Source organism: Pelophylax lessonae (genome assembly GCF_965119305.1).
Source record: "Pelophylax lessonae genome assembly, chromosome: 3".
NCBI classification, from domain to species: Eukaryota; Metazoa; Chordata; class Amphibia; order Anura; family Ranidae; genus Pelophylax; species Pelophylax lessonae.
The window spans coordinates 76,136,328-76,156,531 of NC_138770.1; the positions used below are offsets into that span (position 1 = coordinate 76,136,328).

Genomic DNA, 20,204 nt, shown 5'->3' on the forward strand with positions numbered 1-20,204 from the left:
GCAATGCTCAACATCTTCCATTTCAGAAGAGATGTAAGCATGATGTGTCTTTCATCTGCTGCATTAAGTTTCCTTGGCAGACCAGTGCATCTATGGTCCTCAACGTTGCCCATTTCTTTGTGCTTCTTCAAAAGAGCTTGAACAGCACATCTTGAACCCCCAGTCTACTTAGTAATCTTTGCCTGGGAGAGATCTTGCTGATGCAGTATAACTACCTTGTGTCTTGTTGCTGTGCTCAGTCTTGCCATGGTGTATGATCTGTGACATGAAACTGTCTTCCACAACCTCACCTTAGTAGCATAGCTTGGCTGTTCCTTGTCCAGCTTTAAGCCTCCTACACAGCTGTTTCAGTACATGTGTAATAACTGATGCTGGTTTTAAGCCAAAGGGAGGTCACATCAAAAATTGATTTGATTTAGATTTTTCTTTTGTTCGCTCACTTTGCATTATGTAAATGGATAAAAATAATTCAAATATATGAGACCAAGACACTGGAGGCGCTCGGTATAAAAAGGCTGGGATTTTTTAAGTACCAATAACTCAAGTCTAAATCCCATATTAAAATGTAATCATTTTACTCATATTTTTTATGTTAAAAGGTAACAAAATTATTTTTTTATAGATATATTAAAAACATGGAGATAATTCATGTTTAATATCAAGATATTGGATTCATTAGAGTTGCTTGTCATGGTGTAGCATTCCTGACATGTTTCGCCAATTAAAGTGGAACTTCCTCTTATCTGTGTCCTCCCCCCCTCTGGTGCCACATTTGGCACCTTTCAGGGGGGAGCGGGTACCTGTTTTTGACAGGTACCCTGTCCCCATTTCCGTCGTACCTTGCCGCGGCGAGGTTCGACAGAGGTTCGGCCCCCTAATCCTCCCTCTGCTTCCAGGCCAATTACCGAGCGCAGCGCGTTTCTTGCATGTGCAGCGTAGAGACTTGCAGCTTCATGGCCGGGTTCCCTTACAGCCAACGGTGGTGGCTGCACCCAACAGCCGATGGAAACATCGGCTGCTGTACTGACATTGCTGGATTCCAGGACGGGTAAGTGTTCTAATATTAAAAGTCAGCATGTGTAGCTGCTGACATTTTTAGTTTTTGGAGGGAGTGGCCAGAACACCGCTTTAATAAGCTTCCTCAGGGGATATGTGCTACCACACCTGGGTGGGTAAATTGTATACAGATACATATAAGTGTATATACATGAAAATTGTACATGCAAGGTAAAAAATGGAGATACTCAACAACCAATGTGTTGGAAAATTAGTTAGCTGTTTTTGATCATAAAGGGATATCTAACTCAACATTAATCAACATAGATTGATATAAACATAAGAATTACTGAAGGACATCTTACCAAAATTAGCACTTGGTTACATTAGCACTGAATCCAGAGGGATTATTAAAAAAAAAGGGTAAAACCAGAGTTTTACACCAGGCAGGAAGGAGGAGAGGATATCCCTCCCTATGGATAGAATAGAGGGGCTGTTGAACAGTTAGCCGCAGGAGGAGCGATCAAAGCAGATAGCGGGCTGAAAAATGCAAATAAATGACATAGGATTTCTTATTGTTGGATTACCTTAAAGTGTTGTCAGTGAATAAATGTCTCTCATTGATTCTTAAACCTTTTTTTTTAAAAAATCATTGTGGATTCAGTGGTAATTTTAGTAAGATGCCCTTCAGAGATTCTTATGTTTATATCAATGTATGTTGATTAATGTTGCTTTAGATATCCCTTTATGATCAAAATCAGCTAACTACTTTTTCAGCACATTGGTTGTTGTGTATCACCTTTTGTTAACTTGGATGTACAATTTTCATATATAAATACTTCTGTCTCTGTATTCAATTTACCAGCCCAGGTGTGGTAGCATATATCCCCTGAGGAAGCCTATCAAACAGTGAAACATGTTGATATTGCTACACCATGACAAGCAACTGTAATTAATCCAATATCTAGATATCAAACATGAATTATCTCCGTGTTTTTAATATATAATGTAATGTATTATAATGTAACAAGATTGTACATTTAATCTGTATGTGTAAAGCAGGTTATACATAGCCCAAAACTCGTCTGGTTTAGCAGGAAGCGAGCGAATTTCGGTATTTGTGTTCCATTGTCTGTACAACAGAAGCCAGTCTAACCACCAGCTTCTGTCAAATGTTCCTGCTGAAAAACCAGCATTCGATCAGCGCATGCGGCAAGTGGCTGCAGTGCTGATCTGTATATTCTGATATCACCGCACAAATTGAAGTGAGAAAAATAATTCTAGGGCCATCAGTTAATTCTTAATTGATGAGCTGTAAACCATCTCCTGTTGACAGTACTGTGTAATATAGTTTGTTCCCAATTTGTAGGCGCACACAATTTTTAGATTTTACGTGTTTGGTATCTATTTACTTTTATATGTGGATTATAATGTGTTTGTGTACACTAAAATACATTTTAGATATTTGTTACTAAAATTATAGGTTTGATAAACAGTTGTTCAAGAGAATTAAAATGTATTTTTCCTTCAACAGGCGAGTTCACACCGGAGATGCAGCTGCGAATCCGTCAGGAGATTGAGAAGGAGAAGAAGGTGGAGGCATGGAAGGAACAGTTTTATGAGAACTACTATGGAGAGAAGTAAGTTAGCAACCTCAGCAGGTACAGCCTACATTAGACTGATAGTCCTGTACAATAGAACTCTGGTTCAGAGTGCTCCCCTTACACTCTGTGTGTGTGTGTGTGTTTTACCCTAAAGGAGAAGTATGGCCAAAGCTCTTTTGGCCATACTTCTCTTCTGGGTCACAGGAGTTCACTTTGTTCTGCTATCCTAGATTCAGCCTACAATGGGCTAAAGTCCGCTTTCGGCTGACATTACAGAACTGGTCCAGGCTCTGGATCCTGACAATAATCTTGGCATATGCCCAGATGAATGGATCGGCAGCTGGCTCGCCAGTGTGAGCCTGAGCCAGCCTGGCGTTCCAGTGAGCACTGGAAGGGCAGAGCACAGAGTGGTGACTAACAGTCTAAGAGTGGACCTGAGAACTGAGCAGTCAGTGTTGTTTGATCGCTCAGTTCTCGGTGTAGAGGTGGCGGGAGGCAGAGGCATCATCAGATCTATGTTGCATCTACATAGGTGAGTATGATTTTTTATTTATTTATTTCAGTCACACTTCTCTTTTACAACCGAAGTTCAATCTGCCTATTTTAAGCCTTAAGCATTATATTGGCACAGGAAACTGTCAGAAGTGACGTTCGCCATATTTTTTAGGTCTAATTGCACCACCCACATCTGTTTCTATTTCAGAGTGAAATAAAAACTAGCCCAAGTCTGCATGTGATAAAAAGAGGGAATACTGCAGTTTTCCAAATAGAAAACTTCTGCAGATTCCCACCAGTTGTGACCTGTCATAAAAGGATGTAAGCTGTTAGCAGATAGCTCACCTCCGTCTCTCTGCTTGTGCAGTTATTACACTACACGAGCAGAGCCTGTAGGGGAAGGGGTGGGGGCAGCAGAGAGTATGGAGCATGCGGCTCCAGCATCCCTGTTCTTTGTGCTGTGTCTTTCAAACATGGCAGAACAGAGAACTGCGCTCCCAATTAACAAATTCGCACCTATTGATAATTCGAAGCAGCTGCTGCTCCATTTATTTATATTTATAATGCAAGCACATGCCTCCCATTGGGGGAGATTTACTAAAACTGGTACATGCAGAATCTGGTACAGCTTTGCATAGTAACCAATCAGCTTCCAGGTTTTATTGTCAAAGCTGAATTTAGAAGCTGATTCGTTACTATGCACAGCTGCACCAGATTTTGTGTGCACCAGTTTTAGTAAATCTCCCTCATTCTGTCTATTAGTGTAACACACTGATCAGAGAGGAAGAAGATGCTGTCGCTATCTACCTCTCACATACCCTTAAGCCTAGGACACACGGGCCGAATGACGGGCAGCATCGGCCGGTTCAATAGAAACCGGCCAACATTCGGCCCATGTGTACTGCATCGAGATCTGTCGATGGGGCATGACCAAAAAAGACCTGCTGGTGGGCTCCCAATCAGTACTTTTAGCCAATGGCTGAGATCGCTGACTGGAGTGTCCAGAACACAATAGGACAGCAGGTGAGATCACTGTACTAATTTGTATGGTTAGTACAGAAGCTCCTCTGGAGCTGTCAGATTTTTTGTTCAGCCCTGCTATGTACTACAGTGTGTACTAGGCTTTACAGTTGGTCCTAGTCGCTACACCCACCTGAGTGCATCAGCAGGTTGAGCATTGTAGATCATGGCTGGTGGGAGGGGCCTCACTTACCCCTCTCAAGATCCCTCAGCCCTGGTGCAAGCAGGGGGGAGTTATGCAAATATGAAAATGCTCTTATGGGTGGATGTCAGTCTGAAGGAGTGGAAACTCCTAGACAGGTTGCATTTGCATGCAGACTACCCCCACTTGTCATGTTGAGCCTCCATGCTTGAAAGGAGGTAGATCTGGGGCAGCAAGGCTGGGGAAGAAAGGGCTAGATTAATCTGGAAGCCCTCCAGCCAGGAAATCAGGCAGGCTGTATCTGACGTACTGCAGCTTCTAGTGCACATTGTAAGAAGCTCACAGTGTGCCAAGAAATCAGGGTAATCCATTTTAGTACAAGGGAGGAGTCTGTACACCTTTACAAGACTGAAAGGAAGGCTGGGGGTCAGATTTAATGTAAAGACATATTTAGGCGCTTATACAAGTTGTGATTAAAAATATACTCGCTTTTAAACACAGCTTGATTTGTTTTATTAGAGGAGAAGTATAACCAAAGCTTTTTTGGCTATACTTCTATGGATCACAGAAGTGCAGCTCGTTTTGCACTCTCGTGACCCATTTTCAGCCGACAGCAGGCTAAAGCCCATTGTCGACTGACGTCACTGAGATGGTCCAGGCTGTGAACACATCCCAACCATACGGTCGGGATTCACCCAGCACTGGGACTGGCGCAAAGAGCCCGAGCCAGCCTCTCCCGCCTCCTCCACAGCCCAGTGCTCCAGTGAGCGCTGGAGGGGCAGAGCAGGGAGCCGCTGACTGACAGTCACGGCACTCCGCTGAGAACATGGGTAGAACTGTGTGATCTGCGGTCTTTGAGCGCTCAGTTCTCACTGCAGAGCCAGTGGGGGACAGATGCAACATCGGATCAATGCTGCATCCACCAAGGTGAGTATAAATGTTTATTTTTTACAAAGTCCATACTTCTCTTTTAACCCCTTAACGCCAACATAACGCAAGTTTGCGTCCTTCGAATTCAAGGAGTTGTACTGGGGTGATGCCTGCAGCTGCAAGCATTACCCCGGTACCGTTTTTTAGAGCAGACAGTCGGCTTTCTTGTGATAACCTATGCGGCTAAGCATATCACAAGCAGCGGGAGGGGACTTTCTCCCCCCCCCCCCCTGCTCCGCCCGGGTCTCCCACATCACCAGACGAGCCAGCTGGCCAGAGTCCCAAGCAAAGCCGGATTTGGCTTAGATCGGGTCCCCAATGTAGAAACCCGGAAGCGATGTCATGACATCACTTCTGGTTACTGGAGCCCTATAGATGGCAGGTTTTTAAAAAATGACAGTATTCAGAACAACCAAACTTGCCGTTTTGAATGCTTTCCAGTGCCAAGGAGGGATTTGGGGTCTTACAGACCCCAGTTCCCTCCATAAAGAGTACCTGTCACTGCCTATTTCTGCCACAAGGGATGTTTACATTCCTTCTGACAGCAATACAAGTAATAAAAAAAAAAAAAATTAAAGGAACAGTGTAAAAAAAAAAGACAATAAAATAAATAATAATAAAAAAAAAATTTAAAGCGCCCCATCGCTCCATGTTTGCGCACAGAAACAAATGCATACATAAGTTGCACCCACAAATGTAAACAGTGTTCAAAGCACACATGTGCGGTATCGCCGTGATCATTCGAGCGAGAGCAATAATTCTAGCCCTAGACTTCCTCTAGCTCTAAACAGATTATTGTTAAAAAATGTTTTAAAAAGAGTCACCTATGGAGATTTTTAAGTACCGTAGTTTGTCGCCATTCCACGACTGTGCACAGTTTTAAAGCATAACATGTTAGGTATCTATTTACTTAGCGTAACATCATCTTTCACATTATACAAAAAATTGGGCTAACTTTACTGTTTTTTTTTTTTTTTTATCCATGAAAGTGTATTTCTTCCAAAAAAAAATTGCATTTCAAAGACTGCTGCGCAAATACAGTGTCACAACAATCGCCATTTTATTCTCTAGGGTCTCTGCTTAAAAAAAAAAAAATACTGATTTTACGTTGTACCTTACCTTGAAACAAGTGTTAGAAACAAACTTAGGCATGAAGGGGTTAAACACGTCTGAACTGTTTTTGTTCAACCTGCTTTGTTATTTGTCTTTTAGTTCTGGCCTAACTATGGAAGAATTTAGTGATATGACAGCTGAAGATGATGACCTCCAGGAACCAATGTTTCCATCTGTAGAGCACATTGAAACCAAACCTGAGAGGAAATCACTAGATGATCATCCGGCTGTGAAGGCAGAAAATGACCAGGATAGTCCCCTGAAATCTCACATATCTGAAGTTCCAGAAGCCATATCACAACCTGAAAATCCTGACCCTGATACCGCTGTCATAGCCGACTCTATAAAAGACTCAGAGATGGCTGAAGAGAGCAAACTGGATGGTTCAGTTGAGAAAATGACCCAAACTACAGACACAGCCTGTGAATCTATAGAAACCGAGTCAACAAGCCATACCTGTGTGACCCCCAGCGAACCAAAGAGCCCAGCTGTTGTTCAATTGTCCACAACGCCTGCAAATACAGAGAGCCTTCAGCAAGACTCGAGTGGAGCGGAAACCCCAGAGGAGTCGCCAGAGAAGGCGGAGGCCAGCCCCATCAGTGGAGCCAAGAGGCGGCTGGATGTTGACGAAAGCAGTTTGGCCAGTCCAGAGAAGAGTCCACGTTTGACACCTAGCCAATCTCCGCAGCCATTTCGTGCCTTATGCAAGCCCCATACAGAGACAGCACAGCAGACCACAGAGCAGAAGGTCCCACCTCTCAAGGTAATAATAGTGTGCTTAAAGCTCTTTTGCTGTTATTAAAGTGGACTTTTAGTAACTGGAAGCCTTAACACATTGGAGGATTTGCGTCTTTCGTCCTACAGTATGTCTTCTGAGGGATGTCTGACCTCCCTCAGAAATATAGTTACATAGTTAGTCAGGTTGACAAAAGACACAAGTCCATCTAGTTCAAACAAAAAACATACAATCCCATATACACAATCCTATACCCACAGTTAATCCAGAGGAAGGCAAAAAAAAACCCCACCAATTTGCTCCAGCAGGGGAAATAATTCCTTCCTGAACCACAGACAGGCAGTCGGATATTCCCTTGATCAACTTTACCTATAAATATTAGTACCCATTTATATTATATACACCCAGGAAAGAATCCAGGCCTTTTTTAAAGCAATCTACTGAGCTGACCAGAACCAACTCTGGAGGGAGTCTATTCCACATTTTCACGGCTCTTACTGTGAAAAAACCTTTCCGTATTCAGAGATGAAATCTCTTTTCCTCTAGTCGTAAAGAGTGCCCCCGCTGCTGAGCAGGAGGATGACAGCTGTGTCTTCGCGCTGTGTGCGGAGACACAGCTGTCAGTTCCCCATGCATCTCTATGGGGTAAATCTGATGGGAACGGACCGTCTGTCCGTCTCATTCGATCCCATCCGATCCGCTGAATGGATGGAAAATAGGGTTTCCATCCGTCCAGATTTGACGGATCGGATGTCAGCGGACATGTCTCCGCTGACATCCGATGCCCCATAGGGATGCATGGGGGGACCGTTCAGATCCGCCAAAAAAATGGACAGGCGGATCTGAACGGTCCGCCTGTGTGAAAGAGCCCTTAAGGCTAGAATGCACACTTAAAAAAAAAAAAAAGCTCTGAAAATTGACTGATCTAACAATTAGTGTTCATAACTGAGATCAAACGGCTTTAAAAAGAGAAGTGTGGGTTTGCAAAATAAACATTCATACTCACCAAGGTGGATGCAGCACGAATCCATGCTGCATCTGTCCCCCTTGACATTAGGACCAAGAACTGAGCGATCAAACACCGCTGATCACTCAGTTCTCGGTCTTCAGTCTGCAGAGAGCCGGTGACTGTCATAAAGCTCATGAAAATACTTAATGCAGCATTTATTAAAAAGATTAAAAGCATTTACAAACAAGAATGGTGAGAACAGCATTGAACAGACTACAATACCCAGAATTCCTTTTATGATCACGTATGTCTGGTGACGTCATGACTTGTGGATCCTCCCTATGCGTTTTATCACAAATTCCGAAAATGTCGCAAGTGATGTCATCAGGAGCCTGAGGATGTAATTTGTGATGAAACACGTAGGGCGGAACTGGAAATGATGATGTCACCACGCATGCACGATCACAAAAGCAAGCACTGGGTGTTTTTCACACATGAAGATAATTTAAAGACACAGAACTTTGTTAAGGATTTATTCACTGGTGCATTGACTTTTTATATCTTTGTTTCATTTTATTCTTCGGGAGCTTATACATTGAATGATATCTCCCACATTGATGTATTAATTTGATGCATATTTTGATGTTTACAATAAGTGCGACATGATTTTGTAATTTTAGTGAACAGTTATTACATTGCATTAGATGTAGATGTACTGTATAGTACTGTATTTTCTGGCGTATAAGACTACTTTTGAACCTCAAAAAAATCCCCCAAAAATGGGAGGTCGTCTTATACGCCGAGTATAATATCTCCAAGGTAACCGAAGTATAAGTATTACCGGTAGATCATGTAATAGGGGGGTCGTCTTATACGCCCAGTCGTCTTATACGCCGGAAAATACGGTAATTCTGTTATTTATTTATATACATTTTATATCTCTTTTAGATTCCCATGGCATGGATCACTCAAAAGCCATTTCTTGCCAGCCAGGTCTCTCACAGGGTGCCGTATCCATCCACCGGCAACAGTCCAGGCAGAACAGGAGTCCGTACCCTGGCCGACATCAAGGCTAAAGCCCAGCTGGCCCGAGCAAAAAGAGCAGCAGCTGCAGCTGCCCATGGAGGTTCCGTCCCTGGACCAGGCCCTGGGGGAGGAGCAGTGCCAGGAGGTGACATCGTTGAGAGCAGGAAGAGAATACTGGACTTGGGAAGTACTGGAAGCGGGAGAAGTGAAAGGGGAACTTCAGCCCCTCAACCAGCTAGTCAAAACCAAGGCCAAGTCAAGGTTACGGGGCAGGCACCGTCTTACGGTGCAACAAGAGCACAGCTACTGCAAAAATCCTGTATACAACCCAGAATCTCAACTACTTCCTCTGGAAACACAAGATTCTTCCAGGCCTCAAACTTTGACATTGCCGCCACCATCAAAAATCAAAACCCATTCTCTGTAACAGTAGATACAAATATGAAAGTTCCTGGGGCTTCAGGATTGGGAACCCTGGCCCACCATTGCGAACATATCACAGCTGAAAGCACAAAGGGAATGTTGGCTGATGGGTCAGATCTGAAATTACATGCCACAAAACCATCTTCAGATTCACAGTTAGCTTCAGTAGCTTCACCTGTCTCATTTACAGCAAACCCTTCTTCTTCAAAATTGAGGACCTCTATAACAGCTCAAGGGATTGACAAAACATTACTTAGACAGTCCTCAGACATCAGTGCAAAATCTCTGAGGTTAGCCACTTCTAGTGGACAGTCAACCAGGTCAAGCTCCAGCATTCCTGCAAGTAACCCACTTGTAACTCAACTGCTCCAAGGAAAGAACGTCCCTTTAGACCAGATCTTGCCAAGACCTCTAACAAAAGTTGAAATGAAGACTGTACCCTTATCAGCTGATAAACCACCCACTGCAAGCACAGTGCAAGCGGCGGAGTCTTGTAGGAAGGAAGACATGGATAAAACATCTCATACAGCTGCCCAACAGCTGGAGAGATTCTTATGCCACAATCGACAACACCCATCTGGCCAAAGAATATTAGAACTCTTTTCAGGAAAGAATCTAAGCAATCCAAGTAACAATTTAGTGCAAGGTTCAGTGGCCAGCAATGCAAACCAGGAACAAATTTTACAGTTTCTGGTCAAGAAGGTATGGCAAGAGAACTCCATGAATGCATCAAGTCAACCTGAAATGAATGACATTGCCTCTCAGAAGGAAAATATCTCCCAGAGGTTCATGCTCGGTTTTGCTGGAAGACGGGCATCAAAACCAGCCATGTCTGGTCACTACCTACTCAACCTCTCAACCTATGGAAGAGCTCCAGAGCCCTTTAGAAGAACACAAGTCGGTAGCAGCGAGGCAGAAATGTCTTTAAATGATCCTGATTGCCTAGGCACTGCGAATGATGAAACAGAGTCTGTTACAGAGAGCAGTGAAGAGGGCATAGAGTCGGAAGAAAGCATGAGTGAATGTGCAACTTCCGCTGTTAAAGTGGAGTCTGGTAACCATGTTTCCTCATTAAAATCAGAAAATCTCTGCAACAGAAACACAAAAGTCGAACAGTTTCAAACTGAAGAATTGAAGGAGAAAGTTCAGATCATCACCAAAGGCAACATCTACAGTGGTGCAAACATAGCCAGAGATCTGGCCAAAATGGCCAATGTTCTTGGTGTTCGGTTAAAGCAGAACACCTCGGACGTGTTTGGAATGCATACATCGGTTGGACTCCAGCATCATCATCCAGATGTGGTACAAACATCCAGGACTAATGGAAATTCTGCAGGTCTTCTCGGATCGAGTTATGGAGGTACCATAAACATCTCCACTTCTCCAGATGGTCTACATAGATCTTCTATTCCCACGGGTGGAGATTTCACTTCGTCCAACGCGGACAACATTGTTTCTTTCTCTGTGACCGTGACAACCATCCCTTCCAGTCACAGCGGGAATTCCGGTTGTCCCGATCAGCCCATTTCTGTCCAGGCTTACACAGATGATAGTGGTATGGAGTTGCCCCCCTCCAAATGCTACTGTCGACTGAAGGCCATGATCATGTGCAAGGGCTGTGGAGCGTTTTGCCACGATGATTGCATCGGTCCCTCCAAACTCTGTGTTTCTTGCTTGGTAGTCCGATGACTGTTAGAAATGGTCCCTTTCGAAGTACTTTCTTGGCAGTTCTTGGCCAAAAACGTTTTAAAAAAAAGATTGGTATCTTCATATTTTAATGACAAGGGGTTGTAGTGGTCAGCTGTGTCTGCTATAACCCTTGACCTCAGAAGGAAAAAAGGTAACCTTTTTAAATACTTTGGATTTTGACAAAAGATCTTGGCGGGTACGTTTCAGGGTTCTGTACGACTCTGATTAATCACGACATAAGTTTGCACTTATTAATTGTAAATAGCACACAAGGGAGTGTTGAAGACATTCATTGTTTTTTCTACTAGTTTTAATATACGCTCTCCAAAGAATGAGAAAAAAAAAAGCAATATCCCTTCATCCCCAAATACCCCCTTTTTAAATCTACTCGTTTTAGATGTGCACTATACAAAATACTGGACCCCCCTCTATTTAAGCAATAATGTTAAACTACCTATGAATGTTCAGAAGTATATTTAGAGTTTTTTATGGCTGACGAGACCATATGGTTGTGTTTTTTAAGAAATGAAGTTTAATGATTTTCAACCACCAGACAACATGGAGTTCAGTTCACCTGGGAAGGCATTCTTAGGGGTATATTTTTTCACCCAAATTTTAACCAGGATTCGCTCATTTCCTAACTGAATCTTATGCAAAAATGAGTAAATGTTGAGTGAAGACATTGAAAAAAAGACCCTTTAGCATTAATCATGGGACATTGTAGGGTGGGTCATTATAAGGTTCTTAAGACATCTGAGCACCTTGTATATTCAGTCAAATTCAGGGTAGTCTGAGCACCATGTCGATGAGGGTATGGTTAAGCAAGGTTCGCATTCTGAGCACAATCCCTCTGATTTTAAGACCAACTTGAGTTTCTTAACACCAGTATAGAGTTGTGACTTGCCAAGCCGTTATTGAAAGTTGAAACCACTTAGCAAGTAAGAGTGGGTGTATTTACGAAGCCCTTACTGTGAAGTCTGTTATTAGAAGCTAAACCTAGTGTAACTTGCAATCTGAAATAGTCTAAGCTCAAATTATGGAGCAGCCAGCCATGAACTTGCCCTCACAAGGAGATATTGGTCTCCTAAGACCACTTTAGCACTTTTATTGGATGTTGAGGCACGTTTGTGGGTACAGTACAGTAGACTGGGTCATCCAAACTTGCATTGTAAAATGGTGACAAATATTGACTGTCCCTAGCTATTGTGGCATTACCGTTATAGCAAATAATGTCCAGATTGCCAGTCAGTGCACAAGGTGTTAACCAATGTTGAGTGCCCATGGGCAGGTAACATGCAGGATTAAGGGCTGGTTCACACCATGAATTGCACATGTGCGATTCACATGCAATCTAGGTGCAGTGTGATTTCATGCCATTTATTTGAAATGGGCTGAAACCGCGCCGGACTGCACCAAGAGTAGTGCATGCACTACTTTACAAATGCACAGCAACTGGGTTGCACTGTATTACTGTACCATGAGATTTGGTGCAGGCAAAACAATGCGTTTGTAAACTCTCATTCACTAATTTACCTTATGTAAAGCAGTCTGGATTAAAAAAAATTTATACTGTCCCAAATTGGGCCTTTTAGAAAAAATCACCCGATGTATTCTTCAGTGACATCACTGGCGCATGTGCATTTTGGCTCCTATTTATGGCATGGTCTGTGTGCCATCAGTCTGTTTATTCTGATGCCGTGTTTGCATCATCAGCAGGCAATCTCACGAGATGGCGGATCCATTGAGACTTTCCTGATACACCTCTAGGGATGCGCCGATCAGATATTTGGATCAGATATCGGCGCCGATATGGCCATTATAGCTGGATCGGGGGATCGGTAACATTGACTGATCCACTGGCCGATCCGGTTTTTGCTTAGTAACGGCTCAGCCATCCCTTACTTGGTGTAGTAGTAGTATGGGATGGGAGCCGCTACTTCCTGTATAGTCCCGGCTCACAGGCGGAGTGATATCAGATGCACTCCGCCTGTGAATGGAGGAGCCGTACACATGAAGCAGCAGCTTTGCTCTGTACTGCAGCCGCTTGCTTTGTGTGTAGTTCCGGATCGGCGATTTCACAACGCAAGATATTGGTATCGGGTCCAAAAAAGTCGGATCGGTGCATCTCTATACACCACATTTGAATTGCTATGTCACAGGGGTGTAACATCAGCATCAGTGGAGCGAGAGGGTCCACTGCACATGCGCAAGATAATACGGAGGAAAGGGCGGAAATATGCTGCAGGGAGGAGGCAGCAGACAAGAGCTAAGATGATGCTGGCTTTAGCCAGAATTCAAAGACAAGAAAATACACAGGCAAATAAAGAATAAACATGATAGGGGGATACATTGAATTGCAGTGTGTTTTAAAAGGTATAAATTAGCGGCCTTTTAGTTGCAGATGATTTGTGAGCCTAGGTTTACTACCGCTTTAAGTTAACACTGACACCTGCTGCAGATCGCAAGTACAGTGCGTTTTGAACATGGTGCGCAAAACGTGGGTTTCCTGCACCATATTCTGGTATGAACTGGCCCTAAATTGATTTACAGTGTATCTGGAAAGTATTCACAGCGTTTAATTTTTTCCACATTTTGTTATGTTACAGCCTTATTCCAAAATGGATTTAATGCATTATTTTCCTCAAAATTCTACAAACAATACCCCATAATGACAACGTGAAAGAAGTTTGTTTGAAATCTTTGCAAATTTATTTAAATAAATAATAAATGTACATAAGTGTTCACAGCCTTTGCTCAATACTTTGTTGAAGCTCCTTTGTCACCAATTACAGCCTCAAGTATTTTTGAGTTTGATGCTACAAGCTTGGCACACCTATTTTTGGGTAGTTTCTCCCATTCATCTTTGCAGGACCTCTCAAGCTCCATCAGGTTGGATGGGGAGCATCGGTGCACAGCCAACTTCAGATCTCTCCAGAGATGTTCAATCGGGTTCAAGTCTGGGCTCAGGCTGGGCCACTCAAGGACATTCACAGAGTTGTCCTGTAGCCACTCCTTTGTTATCTTGGCTGTGTGCTTAGGGTCGTTGTCCTGTTGGAAGTTAAACCTTCGCCCCAGTCTGTGGTCCAGAGTCTGGAGCGGGTTTTCATCAAGGATGTCTATGTACATTGCTGCATTCATCTTTCCCTCAATCCTGACTAGTCTCCCAGTTCCTGCCGCTGAAAAACATCCCCACAGCATGATGCCGCCACCACCATGCTTCACTGTAAGGGATGGTTTTGGCCAGGTGACGAGCGGTGCCTGGTTTCCTCCAGACATGACACTTACCTTTCAGGCCAAAGAGTTCAATCTTTGTTTCATCAAACCAGAGAATTTTGTTTCTCATGGTGTGAGAGTCTTTCAGGTGCCTTTTGGAAAACTCCAGGCGGGCTGTCATGTGCCTTTTACTGAGGAGTGGCTTCCGTCTGGCCACACTACCATACAGGCCTGATTGGTGGAGTGCTGCAGAGATGGTTGTTCTTTTAGAAAGTTCTTTCTCCACAGAGAAACGCTGGAGCTCTGTCAGAGTGACTATTGGGTTCTTGGTCATCTCCCTGACCCACCCTCCCCCCTCGATCGCTCAGTTTGGCCAAGTGGCCCGCTCTAGGAAGAGGCCTGGTGGTTCCAAACGTCTTCCATTTAAGGATGATGGAGGTCATTGGGACCTTCAATGCTGCAGAAATTTTTCTGTACCCTTCCCCAAATCTGTGCCTTGATACAATTCTGTCTAGGAGATCTGCAGACAATTCCTTTGACTTCATTGCTTGGTTTGTGCTCTAACATGCACTGGTAACTGTAGAACCTTATAGACAGGTGTGTGCCTTTCCAAATCATGACCAGTCAACTGAATTTACCACAGGTGGACTCGAATCAAGTTTTAGTAAAATCTCAAGGATAATCAGTGTAAACAGGATCACCTGAGCTCAATTTTGAGTGTCATGGCAAAGGCTGTGATACTTATGTATATGGGATTTTTTTTACTTTTTATAAATTTGCAAAGATTTCAAACAAACTTCTTTCCGTTGTCATTATGGGGTATTGTTTGTAGAATTTTGAGGAAAATAATGAATTGAATCTATGTTGAAGTAAGGCTGTAACACAACAAAATGTGGAGAAAGTGAAGCGCTGTGAATACTTTCCGGATGCACTGTAAATTGTCTGCAGTTGTTGGAGTTGATATGTTGATGCCTCCATTGAGTTAAAACACTATCAGCCAGACTGCAAGCTTTTGACCAATAGAATTCTGCTCCTTACCCTGCTCCTGCCCCACACATACATATATATATATATACACACACACATTTTGTACTGTTCACAGTACATCCACAGTCATAGCTAATATCCAAGAATTGATGTGTGCATGTTAGAGGGATCTTTAGTTCGCTGGAATTTTGCTTAAACACTCTCTGCCCATTTGTGGGGTTTTTGACACTCTTTTTAGCCACGCACGTGTGGGGGCACGGCTGTTCAATTGGGAACAGTGGCTATGTCCATCTAGCCGCTGCAACCCCATTGGCATGACTGGGATTACCTACTCACAAATGCATTGTGCATCCTGCATGGGCAATAACAGACCTTTGCATGGATGTACGCTTAGATACGCCCATGTGGGTAAGGCCTTAGGAATGAGAAAGGCCCTAAAGGGTCAGCTCCTTTAAAATAATATGTATCCATTCTACACACATGTAATATCCTTCACCAAGGAATCTAGTACTCACTGCTAAGCCTTCCATTAAATACTTAAAGTGGTTGTAAACCTCAGACTTGAAATATGAACAAGGGTATTTCTCTATAGTGTGTACCTGTCTAACTCTAGAGCACGAAGTCTAATTTCCATCTACTGCTGTCTGCTTCATTCCTGCTATGAGCATGAGTCACCTCTGACAAGTTTTCCTGACACCAAGAGAAAAATAGTGACAGGGGAGGGAGCTTCAGCTGATTGACAGCCTCAGCTCTGTTCCCCTGTGAATGAGGGGGGGGGGGGGTTGCCTTACCACCAATCAGCTCTCAGAGCTCTCCTTACTGAGCTCTGCCCCCTTTTTTCTGACAGCTCAGACAAGCTGTATAAATTCTGCACCTAGGATGTAGAGAAGAGAATACTGCAGATAAATAGGTACAATGTATGTAGGGCAGGGGTCTCAAACTGGTGGCCCTCCAGCTGTTGCAGAACTACAATTCCCATATGGCATTGAAAGGCTGACAGTTACAAGCATGACTCTGATAGGCAGAGGCATTATGGGACTTGTAGTTCCGCAACAGCTGGAGTGCTGTCAGTTTGAGACCCCTGATGTAGGAGGATGTGTTTCATCTCTGTGTATCACCTGAGGCCAATCACTTTACTGGGTATATGGAAGGATTTACAACCACTTTAAACCACTTGACGATTTCTTGTGTCTCTTGTGAAGTCTTTTATTGAGACCTCTGACTTCCCAGGTCTACACACTGTCTCTGTCTGTTATGAGGGGGTTCTCATTCTACCAGATCAATGATTTTTTTATTTTATATTAAGATGGATTTTTAAAAATTGTATTTTATATTGTGCAAGTTGTAAAAGGATGGGTGGAAAAAAAACACAAAGGTAAGCAGGAACACCTAAATCTACCAGGTGGACTGAACAGTTGAGAGAGATGGCATGATGGGGCAGCAGATTATTGGAGTGTCCAAGACATAAGACGCCAAGTGCTGGCTTAGTACACCTAAATTTAAAATGTTTCTTTTGGTGAACTGACCCTCTAACTTTACAGTTGCTGCCTTTTTTTTTGCTCCATAATTGCTCCTGAGATGGGTAGAATTGGGAGCTCCAAAGGCAAACTTTCTGAAGACCACACAATCAAAATCTTTGAGGGTGGAAGGACTATGTAAAGCAGGAGCAGTGGTTTGCTGTGTCCAAGATAAGCATTCTGAGACCACGTTGACGTATGTATTATTAGCCATATACAATAGCGCTATTGTTTTGTTGCCTTTGAAAACCACTTGATCACTGTGCGATAAAAAGCCATAGTACTTTCCAGCAGAGAGATGACTGCTGGGTCAAGGTGATTTGGGGTCCATATAGCCATCACAACACAGTGGTCAGCTGACACACTACTCCTGTAGCCTCCACATGAATTAAAAGTAATATCCCAGCTTCCTACTGTCAGGTCCGCTATTTTTCTAGTTCCAAACAAAATGAGAGCTCTGCTGAAACCACTTTTGTGACTTGGAGGATGATCTGGCCTCTATTTTAGTACAATTCACTTTTTTTTGCGGGCGGGGGGGAGTTGGATGAATGAGATGGGCAATCATTAAATGCTAAGTAATGCTGAATATTGGCTGGTTCAATAGAAACCAGACATCATTCAGCCTGTGTGTACAGCAGCCTGTCCGAACGGTCAGCTTCTGTTGAACGGGCATGCTGGAAAACCGGCATCCAATCATCACTGGCAGTGCTGACCGGTGTGTTCTGGCAAGAGGGGGTGGGCAATCCCCCTGTCAGAACAGAATAGCTCAGCGGGGAGATTGCTATACTAATAATGAAATCAATAAAACTGTACGAAGGATGAAGCTATGGAAAGATAGGAGTAAAGGGCTTGGATAATAGGCCAAATGGTCCATTTTAACCACTTAAGCCCCGGAGGATTTGGCTGCTAAACGACCAGGGGGTATTTTGCGATTCGGCACTGCGTGACTTTAACAGACAATTGCGCGGTCGTGCGACGCTGTATCTAAACAAATTTGGCGTCCTTTTTTTCCCACAAACAGAGCTTTCTTTTGGTGGTATTTGATCACCCGTGCGATTTTTACTTTTTGCGCTATAAACAAAAAAAGAGCGTACATTTTGCAAAAATAACAATATTTTTCACATTTTTTTATATGAAATTCCCCAAAAAAAAAATGTAAAAATCAAAATTTTTTAAAATTTTCGGCCAATTTGTTTTATGCTACCTATGTTTGGTAAAAAAAAAAATCGCAAAAAGCGTATTTTGATTGGTTTGCGGAAAAGTTATTGCGTTTACTAACAAAGGGAAAGATTTCTGTCATTTTTGGTGTTTTTTTTTTAACGTGTAATGGCGGCGATCTGCGATTTTTTTTGCGGTACTGCGACATTGCGGCGGACAGATCGGACCCTTGACTGACATTTTTGACACTTTTGGGGTTACCAGTGACATTTCTACAGTAATCAGTGCTATATATATGCACTGTTACTGTAAAAATACACTGGTAGTGAAGGGGTTAACTTTATTTGGGAGGGAGGGGCTGTGTGTGTCCCTAGGGGCGTGATTCTTACTGTGATTGGCTGTGGCTCTAGCTGTAAGGACACTGATCAAGGGATCTACATACTAGATCCGAGTGATCAGTGTTTTTACAGCGAGGAGAATGACAGGTGGCTTGTTTACACAAGCTGCCTGACATTCTCCTTCTCCCCCGCCGATCGCCGAGTGACCGGCGGACATCGGGTCCGCTGGTCACACGCGCGGGGGGGTCCGTGACCGAGCGGGAGCGCGCCTCCGCGGGCGCGCGCTCGCTCCCCAGAGCCTCACAGGCGAGCGACGTAGACCTACGTCACTCTGCCTGTGAGGGGCCGACTGCCGCAGTAAATATACTGTGAGCAGTCGGCAAGCGGTTAATAGAAACCAGACATCATTCAGCCTATGTGTACAGCAGCCTGTCCGAACGGTCAGCTTCTGTTGAACGGGCATGCTGGAAAACCGGCATCCAATCATCACTGGCAGTCAATGACTGCGAGCGCTGACCGGTGTGTTCTGGCAAGAGGGGTTGGGCAATCCCCCTGTCACAACAGAATAGCTCAGCGGGGAGATTGCTATACTAATATTGGATAGTTAGTACAGCGAGCTCCTCAGTCTTTTGCGTTCAGCCCGCTAGGTTGAAAAAAAAAACGATAGCTTAATACCTTAGGTGTCCACTTTTTTTAGGTGGAAAACTTGAATACATATTGCTGCAATTTGTGGGAGTGTAAGACTCAGTTCAAATACACTGCTCAAAAAAAATTAAAGGAACAGTTTTTAATAAAGTATAGCATCAAGTTAATTAAACTGCTGGGATATTGATCTGGTCAGTTAAGTAGCAGAGGGGGGTTGTTAATCAGTTTCAGCTGCTTTGGTGATAATGAAATTAACAACAGTTGCACTATATGGGGAACAATGAGAAAACCTCCAAAACAAGAATGGTTTTAAAGGTGGAGGCCACTGGCATTTTTTCTCCTACTCATCTTTTCTGACTGTTTTTCACTAGTTTTGCATGTGGCTAGGGTCAGTGTCACTACTGGTAAAATGAGGCAATACCTGGACCCTATAGAGGTTGCACAGGCAGTCCAACTCCTCCAGGATGGCGCATCAATATGTGCCATTGCCAAAAGGTTTGCTGTGTCACCCAGCACCGTCTTAAGCGCATGGAGGAGATTCCAGGAGACAGGCAGTTACTCTAAGTGAGCTAAACAGGGCCGAAGAAGGTCCTTAGACCATCAGCAGGACCGGTATCTGCTCCTTTGTGCAAGGAGGAACAGGATGAGCACTGCCAGAGCCCTACAAAATGACCTCCAGCAGGCCACTGGTGTGAATGTCTCTGACTAAACAATCAGAAACAGACTTCATGAGGGTGGCCTGAGGGCCCAATGTCCTCTAGTGGGCCCTGTGCTCACTGCCCGGCACCGTGGAGCTCAAAGAGCATTTACCATTGAACACCAGAATTGGCAGGTCCACCACTGGTGCCCTGTGCTTTTCACAGATGAGAGCAGGTTCACCCTGAGCACATGTGACAGACATAAAAGGGTCTGGAAAAGCCGTGGAGAATGTTATGCTGCCTGTAACATTGTTCAGCATGACCAGTTGGGTGGTTGGTCAGTGATGGTCTGGGGAGGCATATCGATGGAGGGACACACAGACCTCTGCAGGCTAGACAATGGCACCCTGACTGCCATTAGGTATCGGGATAAAATCTCTATGCTGGTGCAGTGGGTCCTTGTTTCCTCCTGGTGCAGGACAATGCCTAGCCTCATGTGGCTAGTATGCAGCCAGTTCCTGGAGTATGAAGGAATTGATACCATGGAATGGCCCCCACGCTTTCCTGACCTAAATCCAATAGAAC

General features: G+C 43.8%; 1 protein-coding gene across 2 annotated transcripts in view; it reads left to right on the forward strand.

Moving 5' to 3' along the window:
- Nucleotides 1–11,724, forward strand: part of ASXL2 (ASXL transcriptional regulator 2) — a 145,766-nt gene extending 134,042 nt beyond the window's left edge. For both annotated transcript variants that reach the window (XM_082249207.1, XM_082249208.1), the window contains 3 exons: nt 2,531–2,636; nt 6,400–7,063; nt 8,934–11,724. In XM_082249207.1, the coding sequence (XP_082105333.1) occupies nt 2,531–2,636; nt 6,400–7,063; nt 8,934–11,123 (2,960 nt within the window). In that variant the 3' untranslated portion in view covers nt 11,124–11,724. The remainder of the gene's footprint in view (nt 1–2,530; nt 2,637–6,399; nt 7,064–8,933) is intronic.
- The last annotated feature ends 8,480 nt before the right edge of the window (nt 11,725–20,204 follow it).